The sequence below is a fragment of the Lutjanus erythropterus genome, chromosome 15, assembly GCF_056507025.1.
Source record: "Lutjanus erythropterus isolate fLutEry1 chromosome 15, fLutEry1.hap2, whole genome shotgun sequence".
NCBI lineage: Eukaryota > Metazoa > Chordata > Actinopteri > Lutjaniformes > Lutjanidae > Lutjanus > Lutjanus erythropterus.
Window position 1 is genome coordinate 34,984,054 of NC_139331.1, and position 19,439 is coordinate 35,003,492.

Below are 19,439 nucleotides of genomic sequence, written 5' to 3' on the forward strand. Positions count from 1 at the left end.
CTTTACTCAAAGTTTACTTGCTTAACTGAAACTTTTTTAATTTTTTGTTTGTTTGTTTGTTTGTTTATGTTTGACAGGATGCAGACATGTGGAGTGATGCCATGCGTATCTGTAAGGAGTATCTCCCCAACAAGCTCTCCTTGCTCCAAGAGGAGTACGAGAGGGAGACCTCCAAGAAAGGAACCCGGTGAGATTTTGATAAATCAAATATAAGAAATCAGTGTCCATCAATAGTCCAGAGAGCCTTAAAGGGATAGTTCATATTATTTGAGGTGGTGTTGATTGTGGTCATCAGGCACCCAGTTTGAAGCAGGAGTACCTGTACAGGAAGATAAGCAATGTACCAAAAAATAGCCCACCTAAAAAGATCAATATCAGTTTAAATGTATGCTATATTTAGAATATTTCACTGCTTTACCTTGCTGTCAGACAGACTTTTCTGATGGGAAATTATCAATATTCATGCCACATATCTGTCTTTTCATTTTACCTCACAGAACACGGGAGTTGCTGGTCTGCCGCTGCCTTAGTTTGTTTGTGTTATTTTGTGACTTTGGTGTTTTAAAGGGTTAGATCAAATTCACAGAAGTCACACAATAACACAAAGAAACTAACCAATCAAGGCAGCAATAGACAAATAACTCACATCCTCTCCCATGTACAGTGAGGTAAAATTACTGTTTTTGCAAAAGGAGTGTGGTGGCTTTAGAGAGAGTAATATTTGGCTTATGGCTAAATTCCACCAGACACAGCTCCGTCGCATTATGACCAGGCTATGACAGCTGGAGCTGATCACTAACATTCATCACTATGCTTGTGATTCCACCCACAGTGTCTCAGGGCATCCAAGTCCGCTCCGATTCGCTTTGAAGACAGATATGTCCACTGTATCAATTAACACACAGTTTCAGAGTTTTCAAAATAATGCAGACTCATGATCATAAACACAGACAGAGGAGAAACTATTTAACCACATAGTGTCCTTATCCATGGTTGAAGCACAAAGAGCAAGAAAAGAGAACCAAATCAACAAAATCTGAGCAAGTAAACAAAATCAGGTGGGCAGAACGCTCCGCTGCTAAAATACCTCTGACACGCTGCTGATGGGGGCTGCAGACATGTGGAGGACAGATCAAAACTGTGACGCTGACATGCTGTGCAAAGTGGAATCAGCCATTTATATAACTGCAGTTACTTGTCAGAGAAGGCTGTCTGGTAGCAAGGTAAAGCTTTTTTTAAAGCTTTTTTCTTTTTCGATGGGCCCGGAGGTGTCTAAAATACGTTTTGCTGCTGACCCTGTCCACAGCATTGCTTATCTTCCTACACCGTTAGCGCCCCCACACATGATCAGCAGTAAAACCTTGCCGTCTCGTTGTTTTCCTTTGGAGAAAGTGGTGGCGCCTGACTAAGCGGCACCCTTGGCGTTCATGTTATTGGAACTTTGACCTCGTTTGGCACTGACCTTTCAAAGCACCACCAATGAGATAACAGCTGTGACGAAGTAGCCAGGAGAGAACATAGCTGTATGGAAGCATCACAAGCAGAGGAGGGAGAGACTGGTGGTCAGGTCTTGATGGGAACTGATCATTTAATAGTTGTACAACATGTACAGTGAAAAAACAACGCATACAGTTCTCCATGTTACACAGTAAAAACTGTAGGAAATCTGTGACGTCTTCCTGCTTGAATAATAACAAAAACAGCCACTGAATCTTGTTGTAGTTACAACAGCAGCAGAAGTCAAAAGCCTCGTCAGCTTGACTCATAATAAAAGATCAGAGGTTTGGTATTTGTGGGACATTATTTTGAGTGTTTTCTATTAGATTCTCTTGACCTTTTATGTTATTAAGGAACCCCATTAAAAGGCCAGAGGGAAGCCACAAACCCACACCGAACACTTTACAGGCTCTCCCTGTTCACCCGCCAGTATAATCTATGCACAAAGAGTCAGTTTGATGCTTTATTAAAACGCAGCTCATGTGTTTTCCCAAATTGAAACTACCGACAAGGAGTAGCTCGTTAGTTAGCCAGCCGACCAGCAGCACACAGCCCTCATCCTCCTCCCATCGCTTCTCCCTCTTTAATGACTTGTGGGAGAAAACATCAAAAGTTACCAATGGAAACGTACGAGGAAGTGAAAAAAAAACATCAAATTATTCCTGCAGAGTTTACAGCTCGGGCTCCAGACGAGCACAAGAAGCCGTCCCATTTCTTCTGCATCTGCAGACCATGATTGGATTTTAGTTTGCTAATAGATGCACTTCGATTTGAACTCCTGACTCTTAAAGGGTGACTTCGCTATTTTTCATCCTGTACCTGATTTCCCATGTTTTTGTGTCAAAGTGACTAATAGAGAAAACAGTTTTTGTAACCTTATAGCTGCAAACAGTCGTCTAAAGCAGTGTTTCACAAACTTTTTAAAAATGACAAACCATCGCAAACCAGTTCACAATAGGCCACCTTATCAATAAGTCTTAGGAAGAGGATAAATTGTGCATAAATGAACCTTCCTGACTGTTTTTCTGCCTTTTCTGCATCAAGTTATATATAAACTAACGATTATTTTAATCATCTAGTAAAAAAAGAAAAGGTCATCTCATTGTTTTTATTTCTTCTCATCAGGAAAACAATATTAGACATTTTAGTTTATGTCATAAATGAGATAAAATAAGTTTATTTAGGTTGAATTAACAGGCTTGTTTTTCCCTCTCATCAGTAAAACAATTTACACATTTTAAACCATAAATTTGCTGAATTTCTTCCACTGTCTTTTATTTAGTCTTTTCCAGAGTTTAATAAATTAGTTCATGTCCCCTGATGTGACTCTCGTGTGTGCGTGTGCGTGTGTGTGTGTGTGTGTGTGTGTGTGTGTGTGTGTGTGTTGGGTGGTTCAGGGGTGTGGAGGGTCTTTTGGAACAGGCCAGGGAGTGGGAGCAGTCAGGTGAATACTCGCGGGCCGTGGAGTGTTACCTGAAGGTGAAGGACGACTCCAACGCCGCCCTGATGGAGAAGTGCTGGATGAAGGTAAGGGATGCTTTTACAGTCGGTCTAGTCAGCACAAATACAGTTCCCCCAGGGACAGTGGTGCTCAACCTGTGGGTCGGGGTAAATCTGAAGGGTCGTTAGATATTTCACTGTAAGATTAAAAACATTTATGCTACAGAAAGTTACTATGGTTTTGTCCTTGTGAATTAGCAGATAATTTCAGTCATCTACTTTAAGAGTTAATGTGCTGTGACAGGTGGTTGTGCTACATCTAATCTGAACTTATCCTCTATAATTAGATTTTTTTGTTCCTTCATCCAATAAACAAAATAGTTCACTGCAGACTTGGCACAAAAAACATAAAAACTGTGTCCAGCACAGAGCACAGAAACATAAAATTATACCGATTAGCTGCTTTCACAATCAACATCGTAGTGGATGGACAATAGAATCAGTTTATAATAGTGGCCAACATTTTCCTTTAGGTTAAAGGTCAAAGTGTTAGAAGCATCAATAGATTTCGTTCCGGGGTCACGCAGCAAATATTGTGTGTTATTGATCGAAGTGGTATGGAGATCAGATGATTAGAATTTTGAATGGTTGGTCTGATGGTGTCGCTGAAAGAGAAAGGTCACAGGGTTTCACGGATCAATAGTTTCTTTTTCCTTTTGGGAGTTTGATTAACCAGAGAGAGAAGAAGGAAGACAGATAGTGTATTCTGAATGTTCGGTCTCCTGGTGGCGTTTGAGGAAAGGTCGTAGGGTCAAAAAAAATCAATACGTGGCTTCCTGTAGAAAGCCTGAATGTGCACTTTAGATTTGATTCCAGCTGCTGGTTTTTAAAGAAACAGTCTGTTGATGTACAGAGACGATCACTTAACCTCTGCTCCTGTCCACAGCGAACGACAACATCTCAAACATGCTGTTGTTCAGTAGTTATGATAATTAAATCATGAATTATTTTCAGACTCCATTAGACAAAATTAAAATAAAACAATGTCACTTCATTAAAGACAGTTATTGGTATCGTACAACAGTAAAACAAGGATTTGACAGCAGCTTGATAAAGGCGTTCTGAGAATCAGTCTGTCGACAAATAAATTTATACATCAGATTTTTGATACAGCCTGATAGAAAGTGTTGACTCTTGTCTACTACACCACCAGTAAAATCCTCAAAACAGTCATTATAGTCAACCTGACACCAATTCAGTATTCAGGGGTGAGTTTAGTATTAACAAATAAAGGCTTGACACAAACATGAATTTTAATCTGATGATGCTTTAATTAAAGTTTAGTGGGTAAACAGAAAATCTCCAAAAGTTTTGACAATCAAATAATCAAAAATTGAAAATGTTTGGATTTTTGACTGTTGGTAGGACAAAACTGGACATCTCAGAGCAGTATTTCAGTTTTTCGGGCAAAATAAGTAGAGCTGCATCAATTAAAGGAGCAACATGTATCCACTGTGTGTGCAGAAATAAGCACTGTGGTCCAAACAGTGAGTTGGAGTCATAGACTGTATATTAAACAAGTTGTAATCCTGTTTGATGTACAATCTGTGATTGGAGCGAGTTGTTCCCCCCGGCCTCTCCTCCCCAGACATGGCAGAGAGAGAGAGACAGGCTGCAGGAGCTCTGCAGGAGCCCTGCAGGAGCACAGGACGAGTCCTCCAAACAAAAGTCCACCGCTCTGAAAATACACACTCTGGATGATGATTTAAGTCGCTGCCTGTTTGTGCCTGCCTGTGCTCGATTTAACTGTCATAAACATCTATGGCCTCTACAAGATTATTAATAATTTCTTATGACTCATAAACAGACACTGACTCATTTGGTGAACATTCAGCATTAATTTGAAGTCTGATTACTGGGAAACAAACAAAAACAGTTAATCCAGACAAGAATAGAACATCAGAGCTGTAGCGTCGATGTCAGAGAGACAAGTATTTTAACTTAATGTTTCCATGATCTCTGATGTGTATCGTAGTTGTTTTATGATTATTACAGTGAATATAGTACAGATTTCTCCCTCAGTTGATTAATTGATTAGTTGTCAGTGTTATACCCCACGCTTAGTCGAAAAACACGCCACCACTGACCTAAATCACCCACAGATGGACGCCCTTAAAACGACCAAATCTACCGGATTTATCAATATAACATACGAATATCCAAGACAGTAAATCATATAATCTTCATACCTGTTTGAAGATAAAACTCCTCTGGTTGATGTTTTTTAGTGTATCCTGATGTGTGTGTTTTTTTGTCTCTGTTTGTGTGTTTCTAGGCAGGAGAGCTTTCCATCAAGTTCCTCGGTGGAGATCGAGCGGTCGAGGTGATCCAGGTGGTCGGACCGCGGCTCACACAGCTGAGGAACTACAACGCTGTGGGTGAACACACACACACACACACACACACACACACACACACACATGATCTCAGCTCAAACATTTGTCTGGTTTTAACCTGTTGAGTCATCTCCAGCTCTTTGTGGACATCAAACGTGTTTTTAATTTACTTATTTCTGCTGGTGTGTTTGTGCTCACACCTTTAAGGCTGCGGAGCTCTACCTAAACGTGGACCTCAACAAAGAGGCGATCGATGTCTTTATCGAGAGTGAGGAGTGGAACAAAGCCAAGAGAGTCGCCAAGGAGCTGGAGCCCAGGTTTTAACACACACATTCACATATAGTACACACAAATAAGCACTTAAATATATTGTATACATTTGGAATTAGAGCATTCATGGCTGCTGTATTTATTGTATCAGTTACTCAAGAAGTAGTTTGCAGGTCGACTAGCAGCAGTACATATATCATACTTTTTTTCGCCAATAAAAGGTCTCAAATACAACCAGTAAAAGCACTAATTCAGCTGAGACTGAGCCGGAGGCGACTCCTCAATTGACTCTGAGAGGCTGGATGCTTTTCATTACGTTGAATTCTGCCTCCTCGGAGGGGAAACGACTTCCTGTCTCCTCCGTTGACGTGAAAGTCGTTTCCCCTCTGCCAGGATGAAGGATCTTCCAATTTCTTAAATGCACCTGGAGGAGGAGGCTTCAGGAGGAACTCAGAGCAAGGATGCACCGGTGTGTCCTATGCAGAAGTCTTTTATCAGGAGGAGTGATGTTGATTGGACAGTTTCAATGACTTTCATCCTGCATCATCAGGACACACACAGGGAAATCAAATTCTGACTGACAGAAGTTTCTGCAGCACTTTAATGATTCTAATGGAATATTTATATCCTTCGCTGTCACAAAGACCTCACGAAGAAATAACTGATTATAAGTGTTATTAGTATCATTAGACTGCAAATCGCCACATGTTCTGAAAAATGTCACAAACAGGTGGAGACAGGATGAAAAGGAGGCGTCTGGTACATGACTCAGAGATTATTATTGTGGGATCACTGTCACACACCTTTTAATGGACTAATCAGGGAAAATACCTGCAGTGGTGAGTTTTCTTTATAGTGTCATGCACAGAGATCCACAGATAAAACAGACAGACGCTAAAAGGAACCGAGGATTTTTCATTTCACAACTTCGTCTCCTCCGTCCTCGCGTCTCTTCCTCGCATCTCTCTCTCATGTCTTTGCTGGGTGGAGCTAAGATGTGAATCTGATTGGTCTAAACCTCCAGCAAGCGTGTCTGAGCTGGAGATCGTGTTTGTCTGCAGTAACAATGTGGCTGCTCCCTTGCAGTGGCAGCAGGAGTCTTTCCTTCTCTAAACACCTCACATTTTGTTTATTTAACATGTCGTACCAGAGAAAATGATTGTTCAGAGAGTCTTTTCTCAAGAGGAGACACGTACTGGGTATTTTCATGTCATATACCTTACTTAAACATACTTATACCTTCATAAAAACATAGATAATTGTCTCCAGTTCAGAATAATTGGGGTTATTCTGTGTCATTACTCTGATCTTTGGCAGGTATGAGGACTACGTGGACCAGAAATACAAAGAGCACCTGAAGAACCAGGGCAAAGTGGAGTCTGTACGTACAATTACACACTCTGTCACCATTTTCTTGAGGAGATAATGCCATGTTATCAATCTTATGCTGTAAATTTTGGCCAGATTTGAGACATAATTTACTCTCTGAAAAGCAAAGAGATCAGAGATGAGAAATTATTGTGTTGCGCAGGAAATTAACCAATGTGAAATATCCCTAAAATAAACTGTGACACCTATTTCATCTATGTAGTTAAACTGGACCTTTACTTTACTTTACAAATGTTATTTTACAAAAATGGTTACATAAATTCTTTAAATGATCTAATTTCATGTGTCATGTTGTTGTTTATGAAACTGAAAAGCTGTTTTTTATGACTGTGTGTGTGGTCAGCTGGTGGGTGTGGATGTCATGGCAGCTCTGGACATGTACGCAGAGAGAGGCCAGTGGGAGAAATGTCTGGACACAGCTTCTAAACAGGTACTGAAAACACGAGCAGGTATATTCTCGTGGTTATTTGATAAAAGGTGTAAACTGAATTACGAAGAAGACATTTAGTTAAAAAGAGCAGTTTGAAACATGTATACAGCAAATAAACAAGTAGGCACAATTAAAACTGCATGTATTTTAAGGTTTCCTTGAGTAAAAATAGGCATTTCTGTGATAGTTGTTTGTTTTTGTCCCACCGCTGTTAATATCAAACACTCAGGGGCTCTGGTCATAAAACCAGTCTGCACATGTCATCGCTGTTCATTGATCCCTGCTGTTTTCTCTCAGAACTTTAAGATCCTCCAGAAGTATGTTGCTCTGTACGCTACTCACCTCATCAAGGAGGAAGAGGCTCTTAAGGCGCTGCAGCTCTACATCCAGCACGGAGCGCCACCTAACCCTCAGGTACCGTATACACACTGTAACTCCTTATTCATGGAAAACTGCTCCCAGCCATTATTAGGTGTAAGGTCTGTCTCATACTTTCTATTTTGCTGCCAGATCAGCTTTATTTTTTAGTATCTGGATTCACAAAGTTTCTGTCAGCCTACCTTCTTAAATGCCACTTATGGTCATAAAAAAAGTCCTCAAATAAAAGCAGGGTCTCAAGTAAAAGCCAAAAATAAAAGCTGAGTATTCACTTTGATTTGCTGCTTTTTACTGTTTTATATATTATTGCACATTAAATATATTTGGATTTGGACCATTAGTTGGAAAGAGGCAACTTGAGTTTGTTATTTTGGGCTCTGGAAAGATATGATATCACCGTATTTCCTCAAATAAAAGCCCGGTCTCAAATAATGGCCGGGATTGAGTTTGAATTAATTATCATCAATTATACTTATAAAACAGAGGGAATTAGAAATAAAGGCCTGTCTCTAATACAAGCCTGAGTCAAATAAACGCCTGTTACTTTCTTCAGATGAGGTAAATGCAGGTTCTACTCACTATTTGAGGAAATATGGTAAGAAAAACGACGCATAAAACTGGAAATTGTGAGTTGTTGGTCGTCAAGCCAGATATCCACAAAATATCAGATGTCTTGTTTTGTTTCTGTATATTTATTTTATGATACAAGAACAAAGCTTCTCCTTTTTTATTCTCAGAACTTTAACATCTACAAGCGCCTGTTCCTGGACATGATCAACCTTCCCGACACTGACGGACCGGAGTCTTACCGGATGTGGGCCGACCTCCGCAGTTTCCTGCAGCAGCTGGTAAATCACATCAGCATCTCAGCTGAAAAACACCTTCTAATGCAGATGGAAAAGAAGAAAATGTGGTCCTTGATGTGACTTTCCTTCCACAACTGTGTGTTTATGTTTTTTTTTTAATGATTTCAGTGTGAGAACATGTCCAGGTCAGCGGAGGCCAACTCTCCTGCTCATGAAGACTTTGAACAGATGCTGCTGGTTGCTCACTACTACGCCACGCGCTCCGCCGCCAGAGGAGTCGAGCAGCTGGTACACGAAACACACAGACATGTCGCAGAGAGATTTATTTTTACCTACTTTTCCCTCCACTGCCGGGGGTGACAGGTTGACAGCTGACTTTTTTTTTTACTACTAATTTTACAATCAAAGCTTCTTCTTCCTCTGCTGTGTATTTTCAGATCAGCGTAGCAGCCAAGCTGTCGGTGTCTCTGCTGCGTCACACTGAGCTCGTTCCTGTAGACAAAGCTTTCTACGAGGCCGGTCTGGCCTGTAGGGTGGGTCCACCAATGAGAGAGGAGGACGCAGCAGTTCTTCTTCCTCTTTAGATCAGAGTTTATTTTATCAGATGGCACAAAATGTTCCTTTCAGACTGCAGTTTTTTTAGCTGGTCAGGACCCAAAAATCTTCTTCTTACTTGGAAAAGCTTGAAAACTAAAACTTGTAAAACTGTTTCTGCTATTTTTTTGTAAATGGACCAGATTAACTACAAATTCTCTTTGTTTTTTTTAAACCTGAAAGGCTGTTGGCTGGGAGGAAATGGCCTTCATCTTCCTCAATCACTTCCTGGATCTGTGTGATGTGAGTAAAACACAGCTCAGCCGTACGAGTCCACATGATGAAACATTAATGCCTCTAATTTACACTGTTCTTAAAAACCGCCTAGTTTTTCATGGAGAGAAATGATTCTGTTCTGTTTGCAAACAGAAAGCCAAAGTTGGTGTAAGTTTAAGTTTTAATGAACAGGTTAGAAATATATGATCATTTAGATTTCAGTGATCTGAAATCTGCTTTAATTTCTGATGATGTTTTATTTGTTTTTTTCATTTTAGAGGTAACACTTAATATGAAAGTGCCATAACAGAATTTATAGCTCATCTGTTCATTTGGGTAATCCCATAAAACTTCTGCTACATCGCTTTCCATTCATATGTTATGAAATAAAGTGAAATAACCAAAGATAAATAAAGAAGTACAAATATATACTGTAGATATTTGTAATCAATACACTGGTTCATACGGTGGTTGATGATTTGTGTCTCCAGGCGGTTGACGAGGGGACCTTTGACACTCTGGACTACTCTGACTTCCTGGACACCGACATTCCCTTCGAGGTTCCAATTCCCACCAAACTCTGCGTCACTGTAAGACGTCAAAGCACCAAACACTCGCCTGAACATCCCGCTGAACGCGCTGCAGTCAGGATGAAAAAAATCCAGTTCACCATCTAAATGTCAGATGCTCTCTGTGTGTGTGTGTGTGTGTGTGTGTGTGTGTGTGTGTGTGTGTGTGTGTGTGTGTGTGTGTGTGTGTGTGTGTGTGTGTTACAGGACGCCCAGCGGGAGCAGATCCGCGACTGGGTGCTGATGGTGTCCATGGACAATCGATTGAAGCAGGTCCTGCCGCGGGACGAGAGGAACTCGTACGAAGCCTCGCTGGTGGCCGCCAACACTGGCCTTCGCTCTCTGCCCTGTGTACTCACAGGTGACACACACACACACACACACTCACACACACACAGAAGAGTTCACTCAAAGTTCTGCTCACGCTCATAATTCACAAATTTGAATTTTGAACTTACTTCACGATCCCGAACATGAACTTGTTCAATAGAACCTCGTCCTCGTTGTTCTGCAGGCTCGAGTCTTTACAATGACGTCATACCAAACAGTGTGCGATTTTCATGATTTTTGTTTGAATGACCAGGATAACTTACATCTAATACTTATTCACAACACTTTACGACAGTTTGACAGCAAACCTGAGCACCAGTCCACTGTTGAACGCTGTAATTTGTATGAAATTAGACAAAAACTAGAAATAATATGTTTTATTAACAAACAGAACTTCACCCTAATCAAACGTAACGAGCTGTACGTTAAATCAAAATAGACAAAAACTAGAAATATTTTTTAAGACCTTGTTAGAGGGTAATTACAGACACATTACAAGAGTTTGGTCAACTGATGACTTAAAAAACTGCAAAAAAGGCTATGTAATTACCCTGTCACACTCTTTTCATTATATTATTATATTTCATTATATGTCTGACTTTGGATTTTATTCAATCTTATTTATGTGTAAATAAAAGATAAATCGATAAATAATAAATAGAGTTGTAGGGCAGGGGGGTTTGGCAGCTTAAGAGGGAGTTTTTGTTTGTATTTTCATATATTTTATATCTTTATCTCCTTTTCTGGATGTGCTTTTACTTTGAAAATGTTGTGTTTAGTCACCTCTGAGAAGAAAAAAATCAATTGTCCATGTCTAGTCATTTGAGTTTGAAATGAATAAATGATGTAAAGCAAAACTTCTGCAGCATCAACATACACCATCAGTCGTCTGCTGGCGTTGTGTGTGAGTCACCCTGCTCACTCTGAGGCTTCCTGCCTGCAGGTTACCCCGTGCTGAGGAACAAGATCGAGTTCTCGTCCGTGGGGAGAGCCGCCAACAAGGAGGACTGGAACAAATTCCTCATGGCCACAAAGGTGAGAACAGACAGACAGAGACAGAGACATGACAAGCCGTTTTTTTTACTCCTTCTACAATATTATTAATGATTTCTTACTACTCATAAACAAACAATCACTTCAGCAAACATTTGGCATTAATTTTAACTGTAATTAACATGAAACAGACAAATAAAAGCAGTTATTCTGGTCCAGAATTGAACTTTTACTGTGGAGTATTTCAACTTAACATGTTTCCTTTATCTCTGATGATATATCATGGTCTTTTTTATGATAAATTACAGTAAAATATATTATTATTACAGATTGTATTACAGATTTCTCCTTCTAGTAAAGGCTCTCACACTCACACATATTGACCTTTCCACACATTAAACTGACTGATTATTGATTCATAAAGGACAAAAGACACACACACACACACACACACACACACACACACACACACACACACACACACACACACACATACACAGGGGGAAGTTGTCGAATGTCTCACTTACAAAAGCCAAACTCATTTCACTGAGTTTCATCACCTCTTTAAACACACTGATTTTATATGAATCAGCAGTTGACTAATCGCAGCATCACATCTACACACACACACACACACACACACACACACACACACACACACACACACACACACACACACACTCCTTTATACCTCCCTGCATGCAGCACTAACAGTGTGTGTTGAATCTGTTTTGTGATTGGTTGTTGTTCGTGTCCATGTTCCCCTGCAGACGTCTCACAGTCCAGAGTGTCATGACGTCCTCCAGTTCATCAGCCAGTGGTGTGGAGGTCTGCCAGCATCTGGATTCTCCTTCCACTGATCTCTCCGTGACCTTTCACCTCTTTCTCTTCTCCATCACTCTGTCGTTTGTTTCATGTGTCCAAAAACTAAACCCTCATTTAAAATAATTTGACGAGCCACCAACTATTTTTCCCCAAATGTATTTATTTATTCATCTTTTCACTGTTATGGTGGTCTAAATGCTGCTTCAAAGCCTTCTCTGCATTTCCAGGTACATGTATATAATCCTGTGCAAAAATACTTAATCTCTTCATTTTACTTAAATTTAATTATTTGCAGACTAAAAATAGTTGCAGTTTACAGTTTAATGGAGGAGGAGCAGGAGCAGGAGACAGTTAGCTTAGCTTAGCACAAACACTAGAAATAAGGTGATGCTTTAATTAAGCATGTGTGACATTAGTATGTCTGCAGTGTGGAGGTTATTAAAGTGTCTGAAGCAGATATCAGATCTGCTGTCAGTGATCGCTCGTCGTCGGTCAGGAGCCAAATCTCTCTCCTTCAGCCCTACAACTTTAATTTCCCATCTTAAGAGCCGTCATCCTGATCATTCTGACCAATTTATGACTAAAAAAAAAAAACAGTCAGCAGTAGTTTTCTTATTTTGCCCAGTGAACGTGCACATCTTGCACATCTGCGTCATGATAAGAGTATAGGCGTAATAATCTGTTAATTCCTTTACAGGAAAGACTTGATGTTCTCTGCAATCTGCAAAAATCCAATATCGTCCGTCCCTCCTGAACAGACATGAAAGTGATATCAATCTTCTCATCTAACGCTCCTCAAAACAACAGAAGTGTATCTGCTAAAATGTCAAACTGTTCCTTTAAAATTTGAAAAGAAAATATATGTATAAAACAAAAAAAACGTAGAATTTTTCCTGAAACAGAAACTCTTTACCAAAGCAAAAATATTCTTTAAAATAGGTCTAATTAGAAGGAAAGGTAATATGTTGAATCAGTTGACACTCCTGAATGTTAACTTTTATAAATATCTGAATATCATAAACTCTAAAGTGCTTTTGTTACAGGATAAGACTGTTGATATTATATATTTCTGTTACTGTTAACAAATGCTGTGAAAAGACCAAAACTAACAGTGTGTTAGTTCATCTCATAATACTTCCTGATTTCCTGAGTCTGTCACACTCTGCTCAAAGCTCATTGGTTCCTGCCGAGGACATAAATCTTTTTAAAAAAAAAAAGCTCACAAATATATAGTTTGATTCAGTACAAAGATTAACAGCCGGTCACTTTAGTTTCTATCAGACGTTCTTTAAAGAGGAGGAAATAGTTCATTTGTTTGGGACTGTTTTTAGCTGCAGATTAGTGAGGATTTGGTTTATTTTTTAAAAGTTTTTGGACAGCAGTTCTCTGTCAGGCTTCAGATGCTACTTGTTATGTTCTTTTGTTGGATTTTGTCAGAAAATTGTCAGACATGATTTTTTTTTTTTTTTTGGCGTCACCAGCGTCTGGCTGACAGGACTCACAAACCTCCCACTGACTTCCTGTGCGTACAATTTATTTTTGACTGGTCAGTTTATCCTGAGCCGTCGGCATGGAAACACATTCCTCCTCCTCCTCCTCCTCCTCCTCTGCTGTGTCACCCATCGCTCAGTCTGTCTTTTTCTTTTCCTCTCCTCTTTCTCACCTCATCAGAAGGACTTTCTGTCTGTCAGGATGGTGTCACCAAATAAAAAACAAACTTTAATGGGTTCGACTGAGACTCTACTGACAGTTAGAGGAACTATTTAATGTGCACAGTTTTCTCTGTGTGTGTCTCAGAAGCCGGTTTATCTTTGGCAAGGCCTTAATTGTGAGTTTGATATGAAATGTATTTTGTTTAAGAAAGTTAAAATAAAAGATAGTTTTCAAGCATTTCGGTTTTGTTGTGTCACTTTGTAATATTTGTTCACATGATAAGTGATTGAGTGAGTGAGATTTTAGGTCTGTTTCTTTTATGTGGAGGCCAGTAAGCATTTTAATAAAACGTACAATTATTTTCCTAAAATTATAAATGAAAGCGGTTGTGTCTGTACGTGACACACCCACATCCTGTCGTCATCGCCCATGTGAGCTGCATTTTGCTAAACTTGACATCGATTGGTTCTATCTGAGGTTTTTTTTTTTCCGTCTGACTTATCATAAAGTCATCAGACCAAACGTTTGGTCTCCTCCTCTACACGCAGCTTTATTTATGCAAATTTGTGCATTTTTAATTAAGTAAGGTCTCATTTGCATATTAAAACACAACAGTTAAGAAAACTTGTCATGAAAAAAGTAACTGTCTTAATGTTAATCAAGTTTCATGGAGATATTTGTTAAAGTTTTTTTTAACAGTGTTCCTCTGTAGTGTTTTGCCTTAAAGGATAAAATTTGTAGATTTTATTGTATTTTTCTTCTGTTTCATGTTTTTCAGTGGTCAGGTCTGATATCTTATGAGTATGAATCGCAAAAGTGGCAGTTTAAACACTAAATGTTCCCACTGATTCAGGAGAAATACCAATAAATGTTTTAAAATTCAGACATAAAGTTTCAGGACATTTTGAAGAGCTCAGTTCTAACCTCTCAAAACCTTTGAGATTTAACCTTTAAAGTCAGTTTACAGATTCTTATTTTACTTGAGTCAGTTTGATGTCGCCTCTCTTCTGTCTGAGCCGCACATGAAAACAGATAATAAAACTTTATTTATTCACAGTTCAACCTGGGAAAATGTTTAACATGAAGTCGTGCCGGATAAAATTCCCTCGCTGACCGTTTCCACTGTTTACATCACATCCTACAGTTCTACGTGCACCGCCTCTTTATACCAAACATCCATAATCAATAATCAAAGCCTGTGTGTTTGGGGGGAAAAAACGCATCTGTAAGTGAAACCTGCTGCAGACTGGCTTCATGTCTGCTGAACCTGAACATCATCCACAGTGTTCAGCCCAGAACAGACGGTTTACTGAACTCAGCTCACGAACAGGAACCAGAGTTTGATATTCAAACGACACCTGGAGACGAGACGAGGTCTGAAGACAAAACTAAAATAAAGTTATTTTATTAGGAAGAAAGTGAACAATCTCAGGAACAGAGTTGCAACTGAGGCAATAACCCACAAAATATTCTGGTTTTATGATCGACGGTCTCACACACGTGGACGTTTCAGTCATCAGGGACATTAATATGTGCACCTTTTCTATTTTATTCTACTTTGTCATGTTTATTTGTTCAATTTTGTTCTTTAAGTTGTGGGAAAAAACAAAAACAAAACCCCCCCCCCCAAAAAAAATCATCAGTAAAATATATAAAATAAAACTTTCCAGACTCTTGAAGCCTCTGTCATCACATCTTAACTGTGATGATATGATATGAAAACATATCAGTTAAAAATCAACCTTTTGCAAATATTTAAGACTTTTTGTGAACCTTGAACAAGAAGAAGAAAAAGAAAAGACAGAAAGCAGCAAAGTAAATAACTAATTGATTTGTTTATTTTATTGTTCATCATTCTTAAATTCTTCATCAGACAATTCAAGTCACTGAAAAAATACACACACATTTACATTATTAATTCACAACTTAGTTCATTTTAAACAGCAAATAACTTAATTTCATGAATAAAATATATATAATAGAGAAGCAAAAGTACATAACCACCAGTTTCCAGACAAAGTTATATCATGACATCTGTACTGCGTCCTCAGGGGTCAGTTTTATTTTTTTATTTTATATTAAAAAAGTGTTCATTTTATTTGAAGGATTTCACAAGTTAACAAATATTCCACTACATCCCAATTTTGTTTGTAATTCTGCTCTTTTGGTCTCACTGATGTGAAATGATGCTCTGAAGCAAAGCAGGCCGACGGGAAATGAACAGAAAACAAACAAAAGAAGAAGAAAGAAGCTGTTGCCTTTCCCCTGATCAAGACTGCAGGTATTCAGTTTAAAGGGATAGTTCACATTATTTGAAGTGTGGTTGTATGAGGCACTAATCCATAGTCAGTGTAGATGGAGGTCAGCGGTTCCAAAGACACCAAACTCCATTAGCAAAATCAGTTTTACCTCACAGAACACAGGAGTTGCTGGTCTATCGTCGCCTTCACTGATTTTTTTGTTTGCGTCGTTGTGTAACTTTGGAGAATCTGAACTAACCCTTTAAAACACCAAAATCACACAATAACACAAACAAACTAACAGATCGAGGCGGCAGGCGACCAACAACTGCTGTGTTCTGTGAGGTAAAATAACTGATTTTGCTAATGGAGTTTGGTTGGTTTGAAGAGAGCGACATTTGGCTCATATAAATGTAGTTTACCATCGGAAAAGTCTGTCTGACAGCAAAGTAAAGCAGTGAAAATATTCTTAATACAGCGTACACTTAAATTGATACTGATCTTTTTTGGTGGCTAAAATCACACAGCAGTACCTTGTTCAGCTTCCTACACAGTTACTCCTGCTGCTTCTCCAAACTGGATACAGCTGCACTTTAAAACAAATCCAAATTAACCCTTTAAGGTCTCCTGTTGTTAATGTGAATATTGTCCTACATACTGTAATATTTCCCAGATTGTCTTTTCTCAAAGTTTTTCAAGTGTTTGCTGTTGTAATCCTCAATTTAAGTAATTGTCAACATTATGTTTGGGCCAATGTAACTGCAATATTTGTGCAGGTTTATATCGCACTGACAGCTCTAGCTGTGGACATCATTACATTACATAATTTAACTTTTAATCTGATGTATCAGGGAGGACATTTAATAAGTCGACCTGCATGTTGGACAGTCCTGTGAGCCTGACCTTCTTGAAGACCACAAATATGAGAGGATCTTTGATTTGGATGATTTAGGAGGCTGATAGGAGGAGGAGGAGGAGGAGGAAGAGGAGGGTGATGTAAGTGAGACGCAACAGAGCAGAAACGTAAACAACGATGGAGATGGTGGTGAAGGAGTGGAGAGGTGGAAGCAGAGTGAACGGAGCAACATTTTAGGGTTTTGCAGAATATCAGAAACACTTTTATGTCTGTTTTTCTGTCCTGTGAACCTTGGTGGTTAGAATAAAAGTAAGGAGAAGCTTCAGTAACTCAAGAAGATTTAGAATCTTAGATCACTGCAGACACAGTGCACATTATGTTTTGTCCCAAATTCACTGAAGCGTGAGACATTACTCTGCTAAATATGTGAAATTATTTATCTACCAGCAAACCAAGCAGTGCACCGTTTCTACTGACATTTTTATTGCAATCTCTGCAATTTCCATTTGGGATTTAACTCTGCAGTATCTGTCTACGTCGTGTTTTGGTGCTTTCTGCAGAAAAACACAAACATGGTATCAAAAGTGAAGCTTCTGACTTTGTAGTTTGGTGTTCTGCTTTACACCGTCTCCTGATGTAACTGGACCAAGAAAACACAACTTTCATCAACAGGTAAGACACCTGGTGAGACAAACTGAGTGGACAACAACCCCTGTGACCTTATTTAAAAAAAAAGTCAATTTAAAAAGATAATTTTACAAGTCAAGAAAGTTTAGTTTACGTTTTGTATAAAACCTCTCAGTGAACATGGTCGTCCATATCCAGAAATGTATTATATAAACTGGAGAGTGCACACAAAGATCAGCCCGTTCAGTCCACTGAGAGCTGCTCGTCTGGTGCATTAGCCAAAAAAGTTTCTTCTGAAAAAAGCCTTCTGAATATGAGCGGGAGTGTTTCTCTGCTGTGTTCAGCTCTCAGCTCTTGGAAACTTTTACAAATATTAAACGACTGTGGATCAATAAAAGTGGCAGCTGAGCTTGTTTGTAGATGGAGGTTTCCTGTCAACACCTTTACAGATGTTTCTTTTATTTCAGTGGTGGTTTATGAAGAAAAAAAAAAAGGCTTTTTGGGGCTGCAGGGGAATTTTTCGCTGCAATACCGCTAGCGGTCACCAGGAAAAACTGGAACTGTCAAGTAAGAAACCGTTGATCTGTGAAACTCTCATGAGATTTTGTATGCATTGTTTTTACAAAATAATTATGATTTATAATGTGACAGTGCTGTGGTTAAGAATTTTGTAGCTTTAGGGACATTAAGCACACGGTTAGGTTAGGGTCAGGAAAAGATCAGGGTTTAGGTTAAAATGATCACTCTTGTGAAATCCTTTGCAGGTCTGGTTTGTAGCTTCAGTGACTCTGTGTTCAGTCTTTCTAAATACAGTCTTATGACAAACTATGAATTTCTTAACTTAAAATTACCTACGTCACATGTATAATTCATGACAAAGTCAAAAAAAATATTTGTTTCTCTTACTAACTTCCCATGTGGACATAGTGGTCTACTGTAAGGGGGAGGGACTTTGCCTGTCTACAGGCTGTCACACCTGTCAATCATGCAGATGCACACAAAAAATTCTCTTATCTGAGTCTTGTGGTAAAGTTACATATTGCAAACAATGCACCTCAGGCTGAATGATTTTTTGACTGATAATTCAGTTGTGATATTATATTCATATTCATATTCCTATTCAGTAAAAATCACATTAAAATGATTATGGTGTGTATATATTTTGTACTAAACGTAGACTAGAGGATGATGTGTTGGCCGGGACTCCTCTGCAGCACCACAATATTTAATTTACAATTTTATTTTGACACACTTTTCACCTTTAACAAATATTGTGCATCCTGCAATTTGAATATTGCAGTTGAAATAAAATAGATGCACCTCACCCTCCCCTTTCAGGTGTGCAGGAGAACCGACAGTGGCCACAGAACTCCAAAAGGAGACATCTAGAACCAGCGTTTGGTTTGTCCAAACATGTCAGTTCTAAGGTAATTCTTATTTTCAGGTGATTATACATTAATGACAACATACTCTATTCTCTCCCTGCTGATAAATCCTCATAAATTTTACAGACTGAACCTTTAATATTTAGTATAGAGTCAAGACCCACATTTCTGATGTAGAGAAGTTGAAACTTGAAGCAGGGAAGGATTTTTTTAGAGCACCATCTAGTGGTTATTAGTGGAACTACATCATCAGCTTCAGTTTTCATCTGTGGTTCCTTCCAGATACAAAGCAGCACATAAATCTGTTGTCTTTATTCAATAAAATCATGTTGGTGGTTCAGAGATTCACTTCGTATTTCAGTCATGTTTATCTGAGAGCTTCAGTTCGATCACTGGAGGCTGTTTCACGCCTCCTGTCCGGTGATTTTCAGCCGCTCTCTTGGCATTCACCGCGTGCCTTAATTGTATGGACATTTAAATCAAGGTCCGCTGTGAACACGAGGAGAGACGACCCACATTTCTCTGATCCCCCCCCCCCCTCCTCT

The 19,439-nt window shown here is 39.1% G+C and overlaps 1 protein-coding gene across 1 annotated transcript in view; it reads left to right on the forward strand.

Moving 5' to 3' along the window:
- Positions 1–12,452, forward strand: part of ift172 (intraflagellar transport 172) — a 49,792-nt gene extending 37,340 nt beyond the window's left edge. The window contains exons 34-48 of the mRNA XM_084737348.1: positions 78–187; positions 2,895–3,024; positions 5,273–5,371; positions 5,541–5,650; positions 6,921–6,984; positions 7,336–7,422; positions 7,720–7,836; positions 8,538–8,648; positions 8,775–8,894; positions 9,044–9,139; positions 9,384–9,443; positions 9,908–10,006; positions 10,193–10,346; positions 11,259–11,350; positions 12,079–12,452. Of these exons, the coding sequence (XP_084593474.1) occupies positions 78–187; positions 2,895–3,024; positions 5,273–5,371; positions 5,541–5,650; positions 6,921–6,984; positions 7,336–7,422; positions 7,720–7,836; positions 8,538–8,648; positions 8,775–8,894; positions 9,044–9,139; positions 9,384–9,443; positions 9,908–10,006; positions 10,193–10,346; positions 11,259–11,350; positions 12,079–12,168 (1,539 nt within the window). The 3' untranslated portion in view covers positions 12,169–12,452. The remainder of the gene's footprint in view (positions 1–77; positions 188–2,894; positions 3,025–5,272; positions 5,372–5,540; positions 5,651–6,920; positions 6,985–7,335; positions 7,423–7,719; positions 7,837–8,537; positions 8,649–8,774; positions 8,895–9,043; positions 9,140–9,383; positions 9,444–9,907; positions 10,007–10,192; positions 10,347–11,258; positions 11,351–12,078) is intronic.
- Positions 12,453–19,439: the final 6,987 nt, after the last annotated feature.